The 18,880-nt window shown below is 36.7% G+C and overlaps 2 protein-coding genes across 11 annotated transcripts in view; one reads left to right on the plus strand and one right to left on the minus strand.

Annotated features, from left to right (window-relative positions):
* Positions 1 to 666, minus strand: part of LOC130091634 (voltage-dependent R-type calcium channel subunit alpha-1E) — a 194,875-nt gene extending 194,209 nt beyond the window's left edge. Inside the window, exon 1 of the mRNA XM_056259628.1 lies at positions 403 to 666. The gene's annotated coding sequence lies outside the window, so the exon portion shown is untranslated. The remainder of the gene's footprint in view (positions 1 to 402) is intronic.
* A 1,833-nt stretch (positions 667 to 2,499) lies between these two features.
* Positions 2,500 to 18,880, plus strand: part of cep350 (centrosomal protein 350) — a 39,944-nt gene continuing 23,563 nt past the window's right edge. For 7 of the 10 annotated variants that reach the window (XM_056259630.1, XM_056259637.1, XM_056259636.1 and 4 more), the window contains exons 1-11: positions 2,500 to 2,622; positions 3,510 to 3,600; positions 5,392 to 5,488; positions 5,576 to 5,619; positions 6,737 to 6,851; positions 7,835 to 7,991; positions 8,805 to 9,364; positions 9,779 to 9,892; positions 14,193 to 14,315; positions 16,647 to 16,763; positions 17,974 to 18,596. In XM_056259630.1, the coding sequence (XP_056115605.1) occupies positions 5,404 to 5,488; positions 5,576 to 5,619; positions 6,737 to 6,851; positions 7,835 to 7,991; positions 8,805 to 9,364; positions 9,779 to 9,892; positions 14,193 to 14,315; positions 16,647 to 16,763; positions 17,974 to 18,596 (1,938 nt within the window). In that variant the 5' untranslated portion in view covers positions 2,500 to 2,622; positions 3,510 to 3,600; positions 5,392 to 5,403. Of the gene's footprint in view, positions 2,623 to 3,509; positions 3,601 to 5,127; positions 5,147 to 5,391; positions 5,489 to 5,575; positions 5,620 to 6,736; positions 6,852 to 7,834; positions 7,992 to 8,804; positions 9,365 to 9,778; positions 9,893 to 14,192; positions 14,316 to 16,646; positions 16,764 to 17,973; positions 18,597 to 18,880 lie in introns of those variants that run through there. The other 3 variants (XM_056259634.1, XM_056259631.1, XM_056259632.1) reach the window with 3 other exon arrangements.

Raw genomic sequence — 18,880 nt, forward strand, 5'->3', positions numbered from 1 at the left:
TAGACAGCAAAAAGACTCGTTAAAGAGGAATTGGAATCGGAACTACGCAGGTTCATTAAATAGCCTATACTAGGCTATAGCCTAGGCTACGACTGACGTCTCTGCAAATAAGAATATCATTTTCTTGACATCTTGATTTGATTAATGATTCAACAAGGCAAATCATGACACGTAGATCCACTAAAATGAACAAAAATGACAAACAAGCAAATAAATGAATCAAAAATATTTTTTATCAAAACACTTAAAAGAAGTTTACAATCTAATGTAGAAATTACACGTCCAGCAAAACATCTGTAAGAACTGCAATTATAAATCTCGAGTGGGTGGCCATGTTAAACACATCAAGCTAATACCTAGGCTATATAATGATAATGAGCGATAATAAAAACATAAGCTTACCAGCATCAGATAAACGGAGCGCAGCTACAAGTGCTCTGAGTCGGAGCTCCATCACCGCAATAGTGCAACGCATGCAGAGTTTCCTTCACTGTTCCTCACATTCACCTGCGACTCAGCGGCGTTTTTCCATCTCTGCCGTGCCCGTATTCTGAAAATATGTTTCTGTTAAGCGAGTAAGTACATCTGTCTTTCTCTCGCGCGCATTCTCTGAGACAGCACTAAAATGGTTAATGTGCTGGAGAGATTGCGGGTGCTGAACACAAATACCCAGTTTCAAACAGAGTACGACAGGTTAGATCACCAGAGGGGGGCGAGAGTAACTGTCTCGTTAATTAGGAAACATAAATTATTAAATATTTCACATTATGGTTTTAACACAATGATAAAATGGTCAGCAGCTCGGTTTATATGCTATTATTAAGAGGACTGTCTGGAAATATTAGTTTTTTGGGTAAGTGACGCGTGAAATTCCATGCATGCATTATTACACTTAGTGCATGGCTTGTTTAATGGTTTTATCAGAGAAAGAAATTTCAAACTAATTGTTATGTTGACTATCAATCTGTGTATGGTTGAGTTGTTGCTCAGGTTCTTCAATATGGAAATTCAGTTGATGAGCTTGAATGAGCTTTAATAATATATAGCCTACACTGTAAAATGTTTCTGTTAATTTACACCCAAATTTCAACATGATTAACCTGTTATTTTTAATAACTGCGCCTTACTGTTAATTTTAGGGAATATATGTTTAATAACACATATAACAATATTTTCCATTTCGTTCTTGATTTTGTCCATATTTCCAATATATCTGTTCTAAATTTCTGTATGTAGGCTATCTGTAATTTAATAGGTTTTATTTAATAGCCTATGTTTTCTGTTGCTCAACACTTTTGCTTGATATTTCCTTTATGCCATAAGTGTTTAATGATAAGGGCTTGCATGGTTGGTGTGACCCACCTTGGGTGAAATATATGCTAAAAATTGGCCAGTACTTTTGCTTCTTCCGTAGTTTTTAATGCTTTCTTGCATTGTTTGAAGCAGAAGCTGAACATATACAATGTTTCTGTCTAGTCCTCATTGTGTTTTGGATGAGTGGTGTGTTGTTTATTTAATGGGTTTTATTGGAGAAAGAAATGAAAAACCAATTGTTGTGGTTAGGCTTCCTGTCTATCCTTTGATTTCAAGGATCTACCTCACCCTGCTCTGGGCAATCCTGAAGCTAAAGAAAAAAAGATGCTCATTCTTTCGAAAATCCTGCTCTTTACTCCATGCAGGCAAGATCACAACTGTGCTCCTCACTGACATGACAAACACTGACAAGTGGAGTGATAGTAAGCAGTTATAACTAGTGTATTCTATACATCCCATAATACACTATCAATAATAATAATAATAGATAGGCCTAATAACAACAACAACAATAATAATAAAACAATTATTATTAATTCATATTATTATAATTATAATTTTGCAATCCTATTCAATCATTTAATTTACTGTTAATAACTCTTAGGCCTAATAACATCAACAATACAATTATTCTTATTCTTATTCTTATTAATATATTTATTAACTTTTTAATATTTTTATAATAACATCAACAAATGTTACAAATTTATACATATTTTTTATTATTATTTATTAATATAATAAGAAGTATTTGTATTAACTTTTTAGAATAGTAACAATACAAATAATAATAATGATACATATATTTATTTACTTTTTATTATTTCTTATAATAACCTCAACAATAAAATATTTAATATCATTATTATCATTTATTACTATTATTATTATTAGTATAAAACCGATTTCTTTCATATTTATGTGACTGTTGACGTATCTTTGAAACAGAAAAGTTAAGTACAATTGCAATAATAATATAATGACAATGATAATGATGATAATGAAAACACGTCAGAGCCAGTGTTGACCTTGTTGAACTCATAACTGGTGAAATATGTAATCTCAAGGATCAAAGTAAAACATTTTTTGTTGTAATTCCATTAGTTAAACACTAGATGTCAAACACGGCCAAGAAATAAACACACGTTCTTTACGGAAGTATCGCGAGTTTCTCTCAGACGTGAACTTCCTGAAACAGTTGTTTGGATAATGGCGGACCGTCAAATCTAGCCAACGGCCGTCCTAACTTATCATTAAAGCCGGGAAACATACACCGAAAGGCGGGTAGCAGGTACAATAAACTTTTAGGTAAGTATTAACCAATCACATTCTGACCTGAACGCTTAACGAAAGACAACCTGATCCCAGAAACGCAAAAAAGTTTGTTAGCGAGCTTTAATGGTTTAGCCGGTTAGCAGCAGCTGTTAGCGATAACTTTCGTCAGATAATTTAAAATCATAGGCCAACAATTTCGTTGTAATATTGTGAAACTCTCTGAGGTGCATAATTATTGTTTCAAGTAGACGTCGAGTCGGTTGTTTGGTTGATTTAGTTCGCGCTGTTGGATTTATCCTCAGTAAGGTATTTCGCGTTAAGTTGTATTGACACTTATAACTTACGTCAACTGTATTTCTTTATATAACGTTACTTATTTCATATGAATGTTTTCTTGTCTCATATTTTTTGTTTGTTTGCTAGAGTAATGTAGTTCTGATTCTGTATTAATATAAAGGTCTATAATGCTTATGTTGCTCTTCAACTGTAATGTATGTTGTTATTTTCTTATATCCTTTTTGTCCACTTAAGTTATGTTTTATGTGTTGTTTTAGCTAAGCTCTAGCAATGTAGAGTATATGTATTAATGTGATCGGACACTTTGTGAGTCCCTTAGAAGCGTTCGCTTGAAATTTTATCCTGATTTTGAATGCGATGTCAGCTGATCTCTCAGCTGATGCTGCTGATCTGTCATGTTGTTTCCCTTTCCCTTTAATTCAGAGTAATGCCCATGAATAGTTATTGGGAGGCCAATCAATTTCTGTAATTAGCTGTGTTGATTCCAGCATCTATCTAACGCTGTGAACATAAGAGTGATGTGAGTTAGATTTGTATGATGATTTATGAACTGGTAGTTTAAAAACTCAAGACTTTGAGCTTTCACTGTCAAATCACCTTTTTTGTACTCGGTCTGGGTGCAGGTAGAGGTGACAGAATCGCCAGCTGTCCGATGTGTCCTGTTGTCCAGAAGACAAGGTGGACTTATGTCTCTCTGAATAAAGCTGCTGGAAAGTGAGTCCTGGTCCATTATGTGTTATGCTTATGCATGAAATGCATTCTTCTCTTTAGTCTTGTTAATGATTATTATTCATCATTTGTTTACATGTGAGCAGTTTTTTAATGAAACCATAATCTCATAATTGTCCAGTGCTGTGCATACAAGGTTAGATGAAGTTTCAATTCCCAAAATGTGATATGAAATTGAATCAGGAAGAGAATATTCTTTGTCTGGTCTTAGTTTTCATTACATTTTTAGAAAGTGATATTGAAGAGTAGCTGAATAGAGGATATGGATAATGGTGGGTCTTTTATGGGTAAATCAAAGGATATTTTGTGATTTTCTTGGCAGTTACTTTGCCTATTTTGTACTTTGAGGCGCGAGTAAAGCTTTGATTCTTTTGCTGTGCTTATTTTGTTCATTTTAACAAGTGTTGATTAGTTCAAAAGGAATCAGATCATAATGTCGTTTCTGCCAGTATCTCCAGTCCAAAGCATGTTGTTTTAACATGGATAGAACCAAGTCCCTGTTTTAATTATTTTTTTCTCTCGATGGTCTGTTTCACTGTTTCATTGTTCATAACAATGCGAAAGAAAAGACTTATTGCTGCCTCTGTTTCATTGCGACTTTAACTAACATGCAAACAAAGAGCGTGAAATGTGTACAAGCTTTAAAACTGGTTTAAATAAAGGGTAGTAGTGACAGATCTTTTCTTCCGTATTTTATATTGCACACGCCAGTGTAGCATAATTAAAAAACTAAAATTTAAGGCAGGGACTTGGTATATGTGTTGATTGGATGTTGAGATGTGCATTATAAAGTGGAGCAGTATGATGAACACAAACTTGCAGGGGTGGGGTTTAAGTGGACTTGACTAAATGATTGGAGAAGTCCTGCACACTTCACCAGAGAGAAGTGTTTTTCACTACAAAGGTCCTGTTATGACATTTTAATGAAACAATACGAGGTCAAAAAAATTAAATGTATGCAGATGAATCGTTCACAATAAAGTCTATAATATGCATTTAGAATTTCATGCTGACTTTAAAGTTTTGTTGTTTTCCTCATTCCAGACACATTTGGTATCTCTGGTATCTCCATTACCTCATTCACTGCTGTTAGAGAAGTGGTAGAGCGTGTTTAAATGCCTCTTCACCTATGGTATTTTCCAGCATAGGTTTGAAATTCACTCAATGAAATATACATGTAGGGCGCTGAGATGTCTTATGCATGCTTTATTAATACTATATAATTCAAGGTTCTGACTAGAGGGTGTGATTTCAGTGTCCCTTTGGAATACTTAGTGCGTTTGATGCAGTGCTTCAGACAGTCTGCACAAAACACTTTTTTTTACTCTAGAATAGACCATTGAATCTGTTTGCTCTGGGGACGTTCGAGGACAGGGACATCATGTTATAAGGGTAGTGCTTGGAGGAAGACCGGGTGATTCAGATGACTTGAAAAGCTCGGAGACCATCATATGTCTGGCCTTCAGGCAATCTAACAAATTGTACACCATTACTTTAACCCTCGCTTTGATGAAAAAACTGAGGCGTTTGGGTGAGACATTAAAACCTAATAGTGATATGCTTTGATCAATATATCTTACGGTAGTAACAATCAGTTAAACTTGTGGTTTGGCCAAATATAATTTAGCACAAAAGAGTACTGTCAATGAAGTCATGTGTTTTAGTGATAATCTTAGCAATAAGCCATTGCCAAATAAAACAATATTTGACAGCAGATGTTGACAAGATAATTGCTTCTCTCACATTGTTTGCTTGTTTTCCCCCCTTCTCTCTCAGGTTGGCATAGCGATGTGGAGTCGCTTGCGAAGTGAGGCGGGGCCGCCAGCCTCCGTCTCTTCCCAGCCTGCCCTTGCTGGGCAAGACAACAGGAGAGGTTCGTCCAACTATGTAATTCTATACTTTAAACATCAACTTGAGCATGTTTGCGTGATTTCTTATGTTAATGTTTTTCTCTCAACAGAGATATCTCAAGCCTGGAATAGTCTAAATCAGACCAAAGCTGCCGTGAGTATTTCTTAACCCGTGTTTCAGGTTTTGACCTACTTAGGATGCCAAAACAGATACCTTGTTACATGGACTTTGTCATTTGTAATTCAGTAAGTGCAATTATAAGTAGCTGTTCATAAATAAATGAAAAAGTAAGATTCAGTGGTATACTCTGTAGGGCTGGGCTGGGTGATATGATGAAATTATCGTATATTGACAATGTCTCATTAGTATCGCGATGTCGATTCTAACAGTCAGTTAACAGATGATCGTGGACAATCTCGGGAAAAAATGACTGCTATATTTCACATAGCCCCATAATTACCATAGATATTTATTCACGTGCAATAGCATGAATTAAATGTTTTCTATAGACTTGTCGTTAGTTGGGTTAGGAATAGAAAACAGTTCTCCTCATGAAACAAAATTCATTTCAAGCACAAATTTGATGAGAACAATGTGTAAATTATAGGGCTGTCAAACGATTAATCACGATTAATCGCATCCAAAATAAAAGTTTGTGTTTACATAATATATGTGTGTGTACTGTGTATAATTATTTTGTATATAAATGCACACATGTATATATTTAAGAAAAATATGTTATTTATATATAAAATGTTTATATTTATATGAAATATACATTATATATAGGCTACATTCAGTCTATATACAGTATATACATGCAAATATTTCTTAAATACACATGCATGTGTGGGTATTTATATATTAAAAATAATTATACACAGTACACACACATATATTATGTAAACACAGACTTTTATTTTGGATGCGATTAATCGTTTGACAGCCCTAGTAAATTATTAGCAACACTAACATAACAGCAAAGCTACTGTTTTATGCAAGTTTAAGCTCAAATTAACCAAAGTAAAACTTTTAACGTTTCAATAATTAAATTAAAACTCAACGTGATGTGTGTTTGACATTGTTTGTCGGCAGTGTTGTCTCCGGCAGGGGTGGGGCTCGAGTAGACGATATAATTGAATAGCGCGATATTTTGTAAAATATTTTTTACATATCGCCCAGCTGTAATACTCTGTCTGTAGGTTTACTATCTGTAGCAATATCCCCACAAGATCTGTTGACTCAATGGCTAATTGTGGTCTTGTCTCAGTTGCGACACATTGAGAATCGTCTGGAGGCTGCACCAGGCACTGGAGTGCTTCTGGACTCAGTGCTAGACACAAAGAAAGCATCTGTTAGTGGCGGTCGGAAAATAAGCCGCAGAGGTAAGACAGACACATGCTCTGTAACACATAAAGAGGAAATTCACTAGAGAATATTATACATCCGTGCTTTTCACCTAATATTCACCTAATATAAGTCACCTAATATTATTGTACTAGATCAGTATGTATGTTTTGTGGAATGGTATATTTTTGTTTGTCTGTTTGTTTTTAATTAATATGTGGTCATAATTTAGTTGATTTAATTTGCAGTTAATTTTTTAATGGTCAATTTTTGAAAGCCATTTATTATTTAAATTATTCTGTTAATGAAGATACATGAACATTTAGTACACACACTTTTTGATTTATTTCAAGTCATATATGACTAAAAGTAAAGGCTTAGAATTCAGTGATTCATACGGTATGTTAATTTACTAACAGCTTCATGAGTTTTGAGTGATTCATCAAAAGAATTGACTCATGATAGTCGTGTGAATCTGACTACACTAGTTGCGGTGTTTGTTTGAGCATAGCTTATAAAGATGTGTGCTGTCTTGGCATTATTTATTTAATTATTTTCTCACTCCTTTTATCTCGTCACATTCAATTTAGGTGGCAAGCTCACAACTCTGATAATCAATAAGTTGTGTAGCCTCTGAATAGCAATGCACAAAACACTGAAATATTGAATAAATGTGGGTCGTTGGTATGTGATGTTAAAACTATTTAAAATCTTAATGTTGACATTAATATTTTTAACTGTTGTACAGTAATAAACTATTTTTGTATAAACCTCATATTTGATAATAAGAATGTTGTACTTTTAAAATTCAGTTGTCACAATGCAGGACTATTTAAGTGAACTACAGCAAAATGTATAAATAAAAAAGTTATTTCGAAAATATGTAAAATACTTTCATATATACACAGTTACACACACCTTTATATATTTCTTTAATATATGTATGTATATATAAAATGGTACAACATTCTTTAAAGTTTTTCCTCTTCCATTGTTTGTGTCTTCTATGTATTTACTACAGATGGTCATCGTGCGGAGGAAAGTGGATCCAAATCGAGAACACGTAGTCGGCGCAGTCCGGACAAAAGTTCCCGCAGTCCCTTGAGGAACAGCACTCTGGACAGTAATGCCAGGAAACCCAGCGGTGTGGAGTTCAGAGAACCACTCGCTTCATTCAGGTAAAAGCTGCAAACTAATTAATGTGTTAAAGCTGAAGTTTGTAATAGCAAACAGAACTGGAAAAAAAAAGTTTTTGGATGCTACACATTGGCTGCAGCTGGAATGGACCCTTTTCACAGACTGTGATGACACGTTTCCACAGTTATCAACATAGCAAACTAACGCTGCTGCTATGGTGTTTCTGATAGCTGAGGGAGTGATGGCAAATATGACATCTTTCTCTCTTCTGACCAATGTAATCAGTCTCTCGATGCTATCATGGATTTTTTCTTTTGCTATTAGAGCAAATGGGAATACAGAAATTATATTACTGTCATCTGCCATTCACCACTATAGAAGTTTACCCAACTATGACGAATTCCGCTTCTGAGAACCCCGTAAGTTTGTGAAAAGGGCCCATTGAAGTAGTTTAGAATGAGGCAAAATTACACACTTCATTAATTTTGGAAAAACAATAACTGTTAAAGGAAATAGATTAAAATAATTTCTTTATTTTTTTGGTAATAACTTCATTATTTGGTTACAGCATGTCTGAATGATAAAGGAATGAAAGTTCAGAGCAGACTATGGAGTATGCAGAGGTCAATGAGTGCAGGTTTTGTGTCTGAAGGTTAAGTTTGCTATTTGATCCTCTCATACAAGACATTTGAACAAGGAACCATCATTTTTGCTTCATTAACTTCAGCACACATGTAGCTGATACTTCCCTATACAGGCCTACTTTTTCTGTTGCCATTTGAGTTGTATACATTACTTCTAGAAAATCTTCTTGTGATCTTCAGTTTAAACGGAATCATGTCTTTCTTTTACAGGGAAGCATCTCCGCTGCCAATGTCCCAGACCCACTCTGAACCAGAAGCCCATTCGTTACCAACAGAGGTGGCCATTACTCAGCCTGACTTTGCTTTAAGCCAGCTGGTCTATCAGCGTGACACCCGAGACATGCAGACTGCAGACCTGGACAGCCTGTGCTCCTCGGCTGTAGACAGCACATCTGTACGCTACCTCAACGATCTGTCTGCTCTCAACGCCATTCACCAAGCCGACCAAGCAACACTAGGGTCAGAAGTCAGGCCCAGAACACACTTACAGGCTGAGACATCCCAGACGTCCCTGAGGTCCAGCCCAGGTTCAATTGCATCCTCACAACGGTTGGAGAACCTGCGACGACGGCAACCTGATGAAAAGCTGGAGAAGCTGAAAGAGAGAATCCGCAGACAGAGGGAACATCTGGAAGAGACGGAGGACAGAAACAAGCTGCTGGGATACCTGGAGCAACCTGTGGGTATTGAGGCAGCAGGACACGGTACCACAGTTCCTACTGCTAAAGTCCGGAAAGTGGCCCCAGCCCCTCCTGCACCTATTTATAAAGGTAAGCTGACTCCAGAGAAAAAAGATGACCCCCTTGTGTTGGACTAGTAACTGAGTAGTAGTAAGTTCACCATTGTGCCCTTGAGCGAGCCACTTAACCTCAGGTTGCTCCAGTACTACAGTCCCAGTAATAGGTGTTTTCTAAGATACTCAATATAGAAAAAATAGAAAAGAACCACCGCTCATCCGTCAAAAAAGTCTTGTAGAGAGGTGCTGCTACATTAAATCATGGAAAATTGTAAAAATACAGCAGCCGCACACTCACAGATCACTCTCACACTCACTGATCTTGCACAGTGTTTGAGTGTGCGGCTGCTGTATTTTTACAATTTTCTAAGATACTCAATATAAAAGCATCAGTTAAATGTTTTATGAGGTTGTTGAGTGAGAAAAGGCTCACTTCTGTGTTTTCTAGGCTTCAACACCATTGAGACTAAGATTCGCACACCTGATGGGAAAGTGTGGGCAGAGGACGATTTCCAGAACTTGAGCAGGGAAATTTACAAAGACCTGACGCAACAGCTCACAGGTATACATGGTGTTCCAGACTGTTATTTTATATTTCGTCCCATTTGTTAACATGAACATAACAATGAATGATGCTTTAGTAACCCTTTACAATAAGATCACATTAGTTATAATGTAGTTTGCATTATTTAATGCATTAATTAACAATGAGCAAAACATTTCTTACATTATACATTTTTGTTAACGTTAGTTAAAGGGGTCATATAATGCCATTTTTGTACAAGCTAATATGATTCTTTAGGGTCTAAATTAAAAGTTTGTAATATACTTTAATTAAAAATTCTCATTAGTATTGTAAGAAAACACTTATTTTACCTGGTCAAAACCAGCTCTGTTTTCAGCACGCCGTTTCAGTGCATATGACTTTAAATGATAATGAGCTTTGCTCACCCCGCCTCTCTGTTCTGTGCATACACCATTTGTAACTCAATAACACAATAACCATAACGCGTTGTTCAGTATAAACGTGGGATTATGAATTATATTGAGAACGTCATACATAGAAAACATGCCGTAATGTACCCTGAGTGTAAACCTTAGACGCATTCATTGTGAAGCGTGCAGCTAGCGATTTGCAAAGATTAATATATTAATATAAAGTTTAATAAAACGTTACACTCACTTCCATTGTTCTAGAGCAGGTGTGCCCAACCCTGCTCCTGCCGATCGACTGTCCTGCACAGTTCATCTCCAACCCTAATCAAACACACCTGAAGCAATCAATTAAGGTCTTCAGGATCACTTGAAAATTAAAGGCAGGTGTGTTTAATTAGGGTTGGAGATAAACTGTGCAGGACAGTCGATCGGCAGGAGCAGGGTTGGGCACCCCTTTTCTAGAGGTTCAGCAGGAACACGAATATCTGGTACCGATCCTTTTTTCATGAGCAGCTTCTTAGCAAATCCAGCTTTATACTGATCCTCGTTTATAAAGCAGTCTGGTGTGTGAAATGATTCGCGCAAACATGAGAGCATTGACGTTGCTCGTGGGGAATATTCCCTTCGAAAACAAACTCAGCCACTGCGTCTTCAGCGGTTTGGATTTAGGAACATTAAAATGACTGTGTTCGTTATTACACCCAAGAACAGAACACCACAATCGCTTAGACGCCATTCTGCTCATAGACAGTGCTCCAGCATATCAACAATGAGCGTGCCGGTCCCCGCAGACTATGATTGACAGCTCCCTCATGAGCGAGGGCGGGTCTGTGTTGAAACGGTCCTGTCAATCAACAATCGTGGGAGGGGCGTGCGAGCTTGTGACGTCACAAGCTCAAACGGCTCGATTTGAGGCAGGGGAAAACATATAAGGAGATTAAAACAAAACCACTGGATGGATTTTTATCATTATATGATGGTTGTGTACAGACACTGCCAACACACATTTCAGTACAATCACCTTGTAAAAGTGCATGTACCATTATATGACCCCTTTAAAGCTGCAGTCCGTAGCTTTTCCTCTTTGTCGCCATCTCTCTGTTCGAAATCTGTAACTGCAGTGATTCGCGGAATTATCATCTTTACGTGGGCTGTAAATCGGCATGAAACAGCGCGGATGAACACAGTGCTTTGAGGCGAGTGCTGCTGTCAGTCACCGCGCTGTGTGGATACTGTCATACAGAATCACAGATTCACTTTTTGAAAGTTTGACCAACATAAGAATTTTCATAAGAAAATGTCTTCTGAACAAGTAAAATCCATTTTTGTTCTGACCAACTAAGGGGGAAAAAGCATTCGACATGATAAGCTTCGTTAGATTTAATCAACGTGATTTACAGCAACCGTGCAAATTATAGCCTACTTTGTTCTCAAATTGTTCATGTTAACAACATCAGCATTGCGTGACTAATGTTTAATTTAATGTGTTTTATGGTTACCTGTGTAGTTCAGAATTCATATTCTCCATAATAGCAAAACGAGAAAGGCACAACAAAGAAAACTCCATAACTGTGTGAATTAAGAAAACGTACTGTTACACGATTGAACTATTGAAATGTCTTACTTGTTCAGCAGAAAAAAGCCGTCTCTTCTTCCGTTTTGAACCCCTTCAAAACACGGAGTTCACGCACTTTTCAAAAGCCCCGCCGATGTTTAAATCCTTGTGTTTGCATGAGACGGTTTCTTTCTCTTTCTCTAGCCACCTTAAATCCGAAGTACGAAGTCTTTTGGGTTTTATAACTGCTGAATCTCCAGTTGACACTGATGATTGTTGTTTGGATCTTTCTGGATGGCATAAGTTTAATTATGTAAAGTGCTGCGAGAAAAGCCTATACATCTAAACATCTCGTCACGCGCAGTATAGCCGGCTAGCCGAAACTCCTTTATGTGTACGGGTGTGACGTAATGACGCAAAGACATGCTTGAATTTCCCGCGGAAACCCACCAGTACCACTGGAATTAAAATCATTATTACAAGCTAACCGTTTTGAATCTAGCTATGGCAAGCAGATAGTTTTGACCACTGGCAGAATATGTTTTTTTTAATATAATTATTTTGGATTATTTTTAACTTAAAGTTACGGACTGCAGCTTTAATGTTGTTTATTGTTAGTTCATGGTAGCTCAGGACCATTAAATAATATTAATAGATACAACTTTTGATTTTGATAATGTATTAGTAAATTGAAATGCACATTAACTGAGATTAATAAATACTATAGAAGTGTTTTCATTGTTAGTTCTTGTTAACTAATGCAGTTAGCTAATGTTAACAAATGGAAACTTATTGTAAAGTCGTACCAATTCTTCTAAAGCAAAGTGGTATAATTAAGGTACCCACAAAAATGTTACAGTATCGTGATCATAAACAGCTCACTGGTTGTCATCTTAATCATTCGTGCTATAATTGTTTTGTGATTTGAGTCATCCTCTTTATTTCAGCCTAATAGCAGGTTAGTGAATGGGGCATTTATTTATTTATTTGGAATTAAAATGTTAATCCATTTGATGTGACGGAGCTCAAATTTTTTTTACTACCCATTGCAAGCCCTCTGAGTCATGAAGCATGAGTGATGAACAGGAGTTGGGACAGCATCACTGTTTTAGCTGTCTGCCACTGAAGGCAGCTCACAAAATTCATGTTTCTCTACTGGATTGCAGTATGGTCAAAAAGCATGTTTAATCCAAACCGCTCTTGGACGCTGACTTGCATGCTCCAAATTGGCTCAGAGTTTCCAGGCGTTCTGCCACAGCCATAGTTACAAGTTTTCATGTCAGCCCTGACTGTTCTTAGGAGTTTTCTTCAAGGTTATTGGGAAGGATTGCATCAGTTTGCTCCACAGTTCCTTAAAAAATCATTATGGAACAAGCTCATTAAGTATACATAACAATGCATTCCCTGTTGGCCTGCAATACAATTGAGTTGCTATCATTAAAAAGGCCATATGGTACAAATTTGTAGCATTTTTTGTTTGTTTTTTTGTGGAAGTCCATTTGTTATTTTATCGTTATATGTAAAGATTTTTACTTCACAAAAATGGAATTTAGTTTTAGATATGAATTTTCCACCCTCTGTCTGTCCTGTTGCACTTAAACCGATTGAAACATGCAGTTTGAACTTATTCATGGGAGTCAATCAAATCTTAATGCTCTCATACCTGTGAGACGTGAAATTAACATCATGACAGTTTTTAGGACAATTGATGGCCAGTTAAAAGTCCATTATATCATTTTGTTATTAACGTTATTTATTTTTTTATTTTGAATACGCTATAAATCATGAATGTTTTTTAATTGTTTTGCTACTTTAGGGGACAAATTGCTGAATACTGAATAGTTGTTGTGTAAATGTGGGCAGTTGTGGTAATATCACTGATTTATATAATCTCTATTATAGATCAGTGGGTAATATGTGCATTGTGCATGGTCGTGAGTGTAATATAATGAACAGCAGTGTTATTTTTTTGTGTGATTTATATACTACTATAGTTTTTATTAATATTTTGAATTGACTTTTATTTTTATGCTTTGTTTCATTTTAATCTTTAGTAATTTTAAGCGCTTTTGTAATTTATCTTAGTTTTGTATATTTAAATATTACTATTTAGGTTTAATTTTTTTTCTTCAGTTTTTAGTTTTAGTTCAGATTTAGTTTTATTTATTTCCAGTTATTAATTTTAGTGCCTCAACTTAAACTTTTTTCAGTTAGTTGCCAAGGCACCATTTCTAATTTTATTCTTCTTTAACGTTCTAAAGTTTTACTTCTGATATTTATGTTTTATTTTGTTTCAGCTTTATTTCAGTTAGCATGTTTTTTATAGTTTTAGTTAACAATAATAACCCTGATGAACTCTGTCTTTTCACAGCAGAGAGCACAAAGCCAAAGCAGAGGCCTGGAGAGCGAGAGAGGGTAAAAGAGAAGAGACCATCAAAGCCTGTTAGGAAAGTACACAGATCTTCCTCTGCACCAGACTCAAATGTTAAACCAGGTCTGAATTCTCTTTTATTTTCTCACTGTCTGTCTTTTGCACACTCTGTGTGTCTCTCAAGCAAACAACTGTAGCTTATTTAAGCAAATGATATTGAAATTCAACTTCTGAATGCACATATAATAGTGCTTAATTGTAGTTTTGCATATGAAGATCACAATCTGCTCTGAAAATGTGCAAATGTTCCACTCAACACACATACATGCCCACAAACTGTCCTGGCAGCCCTATGTGATCCTCTCTTGACCTGCCACTTTCACTGTGCCCTGTTCTCTGCCGGGCTTTCTTGGAAACAGGCATGAGTTAATGTCTGTCTGCAAGCACAAGCTAAGTCTCTTATCCCCACAGAAATTTCTAGAATGTGTAGCATGCAGATTAACAGGATTGCTGTGCTGTGACGCTGACGCAGAAATGCTTGACAATGCTCCAAGCCGTTGTGGCCTCGCTGACAGCTGGAGAGGTGTCACACTTGTCACGACTCAATAGAAAAGTGACATCTGACTCCTCCTTCCACCCCTCCACTAGTTTACCCTGTGCAGCCCTTACTTCAGAAATAGATGTCTGAAGTCTGTTAGTTCTTCTCACGTTGTCTCTCTGTTTAACATAACCCAGAAGGCTGCTTCTAGTTATACAAGCTAGATTTTATGTTGCATTCTGCAATGTTTTGGAGTGCAATGCCAAACACAATTCAAGTACATTAGCCGCGTTTCCATTACAGATTTTCGCCAAACTTTTGCAATATTTTCTAAATGTCCATAAAAAACTATTACGAAATGTCTGCGTTTCCATTGAACCAATCTTATGCAACTAAAACATAATTTCTCGCGATAAGACATTCCAAAAATCATGGCAACGGATGTTGGTAGGTTTATGTATATTGCAGCCACCGCATTAGTCATTATTTTTATTCGAAGGAGACGTAGGTGTGTTATCCAAGCAATAATGGCAAGGAAAGCGGCACGTATGAGGTGTTTCTGTGTGCTTCTCCCTCCTATCTGCTTCAAGGTCTTGATAAATTGTGGCATTTCTTTGTTGTTTAGAATCCAGTATTCCCGTAATTCTTTTGTCTTTTATTAGTATATTAAAGAACCCTGTCTCGTCTTCTGTCCAAACATACTGCGTCATCTTTAAAGAATGATTGAGTTTTACATACGCCAGGTGACCTGTAAATGCGAAACAAACTTTCCATTGCAGTTTTGCAAAATATTCCTTTTTCGAATTGCCTGAAAACGGCAATAATCCGTAAACTTTACCGTTAACTGTCAGTTCAGTTTTCACTTTTAGGCTACCTACTGGCAAGCAAACAGTTTGATGAGAACAGTTATTTTTATAAGTGGTTACTTAATACTCGGGTTAATGGTACAGACATTTGAAGGTAACTCTTTCTCCACTAATAAAGGGCTCAACAGTAAGGATTTTATTCTCTTGGCCCAGTTGGACCAGTCGTTCAGATTTTTATTTGCCCTTTTCACTGGGCCTGCTACTAAAAATACTATTATTTTTTTTAGGAACATATTTTAGGTGGCAGAAATAATATTAAAAATTTTCTGCCACATAAAATATGTTGCTAAAAAGTGTGTGCGTGTTTATTTATTTATATATATGTCACATTTAAATTTTCATTACAAAATAAACTACTACAAAAAAAAAATAATAAATCATTTTTAAATTTACATTTTTAGCAATACATTATGCCTGCTCTATACATGACTTATGATATGGTAACTATACTTTAGGTAATTTAAAGCATGCTGTCATTCTTCGTCAGCAGTTATGTTTGGCTTTTAAACTATTTTGGTAGAGGTGGCAGCATTCAGGTTTTTTTTTTGCTTGTGTTGTTTTTCAAAATGAAACCATATTCTGCTGCAAATTAATATAGAGTATTTTGATTTTATCCACCTGGATGTGATTGGATTGTGAAATATGAGCATTGGTTAATATTGTTCCCTTTCCATGTGGTGTTGAGTACGTCAACATAAAAGCCCTGTTTTGAGGCTGAGAAATGCATTATATCTTGATACCATTTGTATTCTTTATGATACCATGCACGGATGAATCATGCATCTTAAGACCAGACTCATTTAATAAAGTAAATACTGTCAATTTTAAATTGCTATCTGTGTTACATTAAATGCGAGTGGGGGGTTTTCTCTGGAGAAAGATCATTAAATATCTGTGTGAATGTGATTCAGAGCAGCTATTCTGTCTCTTTATTATTAGTTACTTTTGTCATACTTTCCTCTCCGCCTTAATCACATCTGGTTAAAAAAAGTACAAATTAATTATTGGAACAACTGAGTCTCAACGCATCTGCGTAACCTGTCTCCATAGCGATCAGCACGTCATCATGGCGAGATGGGCAAAAGCTGGTGAAGATGATGCTGGGGCCGCCACCACGGTTACACAGAGAGCCTCGGGCGCAGTCCTCAGAGACACAGATGAGAACAGGTGAGAGGATGTCACCATGCAGAAACTTTAGAGCTCGGCCACATCACAAACCAAACTTAAAATATCTGTATTTATTTAGCCTTAAATGTCACAAGAGACCTGGTTTTTGGCTTCTCATATTTTGGATACCCAACCAAATGTTCTTGAGGTGTTTTAAATGAGTTTAATGCCAACTGTTATTAAATACCACATTGTTGTAAAGTGCTAGTCTTCCAGCAGCTAGTGCTCCAAGTGCTAGGTCTATTAATAAATAAAGATTCAGACAGCCTCCCCGCATTGGTAAACTTTGCTGCCCAGTGACCGTAATGAATAGGGTTCGACTGGGTGTTTCTGACTCACTGCACAAGCCGACCTGATTCCTTTCACAGTCCTGCTGCCATCCACACATGCAGGGATGGACCCAGACTTTATACAGCCACTTCAGTACTGATTTATTGGACTGCAGAGACGGAAATGCTCAATTCTATATTGATTTAAACATTGTATGCAAGCAACCGCTGAAGAGGATGTTTTTCCAGTTCAGACATGGGTTACAGGGCATGTGGCATAAAATTTGTGTTTGGGTGTCTTTAAAAAAAAAAAGATTGATGAAAACAGGAGACATATTTTAACTGTTATTGTATTTAAGCACTGTGCATTTCTGACATTTGGCAAGTCTGGAAAAAAAATCGACCTTGTCTGCTGATTTGAGCAGAAGCTGAAGCTTCATGTGAATGGAAGGACAGTGACAGTAAAGATGCTTGTAATGTTACAAAGAAAAATCTATTTCAATTAAATATTCTTTGGAATAAATAAATGGTTTCCACAAAACATATTAAACAGCAAAATCTGTCCCAACCTTGATAGTAAGAAATGTTTCTTGAGCACCAAATCAGCATATTAAAATGATTTCTGAAGGATCATGTGACACTGAAGACTGAAAATTCAGCGTTGCCATCATAGACATCAATTACATTTTAAATAGATTAAAATAGAATTATATTAATATTTAACATATTTAGAAATATAATAAATAAACTGTTCTTTTAAGTTGTAATATTCCACAATACTGTTTTTGATCAAATAAATGCAGATCTGGTGAGTAAGAGACTTGTTACTGAATTAAACTGAATTATTCCAAACATTTGACGGTTGTTTAGATGTGTGTAATAATATCACGTCGTCTCTCTTTTTCATCGTCTACTGTTTGCCTCTCTATCTTTTCCTGCAGGCCCTGTACCCCGTTCCAGCTCTGATCCTCGTCTTGAGCGTAGCCGGCGTTCAAGGCCCAGGAGTGTGGAAAGACCTCGCAATCATGTTCTTCGGGATGAGCCAGCTGGACCCTCCAGATGTGCAGGGGATGATAGAAGAAAGTCTCCCAGCACAGACCTCCTCTCAGCTGACATCCAGGGCATCCTAGATGACCTGCAATTGGAGGAGGGCATCAGCAGAAGGGCGGCAGCATCCAGCTCCAGAGTTCATGCCTCGACCCGAGCTTCCCGAAGTGCCAGCCCTGCCAAGACTACCAAGAGAGCAGAGTCGTTTGAGCAGCCCGTGGTAAAGAAACGGTACTATGACTCAGAAGCTGTGCGAATGTATATTGCTCAAAAGCAGGAAGAACGGAAAAAACGGCAAGCGGAGGAGAGGAGGGCTCAGAGAGAGGAGGAAGAGAACAAGAATAAACGCCTACAGGAGCTTTACAGGAGACAACGAGCAGGGGCTGCCAAGGGCCCGGTCGCACCTGAAGCTCCAATTAAGAAGCGGCTCCAGGAAACATACACCAAACTGCTGCTGGAACAGACTCAGCTCAGAGGAGATATTGATGGTGCTGACATAACAAACATAGGCCTGCAGGTAAACCTTTTTTGAACACTTTTTTTTTTTTTTGCAGCTTGTTGAACTTATTATATTATATTATAGTATTTTTGTAAAAATTAATTAATTAATTAAAAAATTTATTTAGGTGATAATAAAATGTACACTACCATTATAAGTTGTAATAATATTGCACAAGACAAGAGCATAATAGACTTAACGTCCTTAAACTTTTGAATGGTAGTGTAAATAAAACATTTAATTTCAGTCATTTTAGTTCAGTTAAGTCTCTTTTGCTGTCTTTGTATTAGGCTGTATGAAAT

Source organism: Rhinichthys klamathensis, unplaced genomic scaffold, assembly GCF_029890125.1.
Source record: "Rhinichthys klamathensis goyatoka isolate OS25496 unplaced genomic scaffold, OSU_Roscu_1.1 h1tg000169l_1, whole genome shotgun sequence".
Taxonomy (NCBI): domain Eukaryota; kingdom Metazoa; phylum Chordata; class Actinopteri; order Cypriniformes; family Leuciscidae; genus Rhinichthys; species Rhinichthys klamathensis.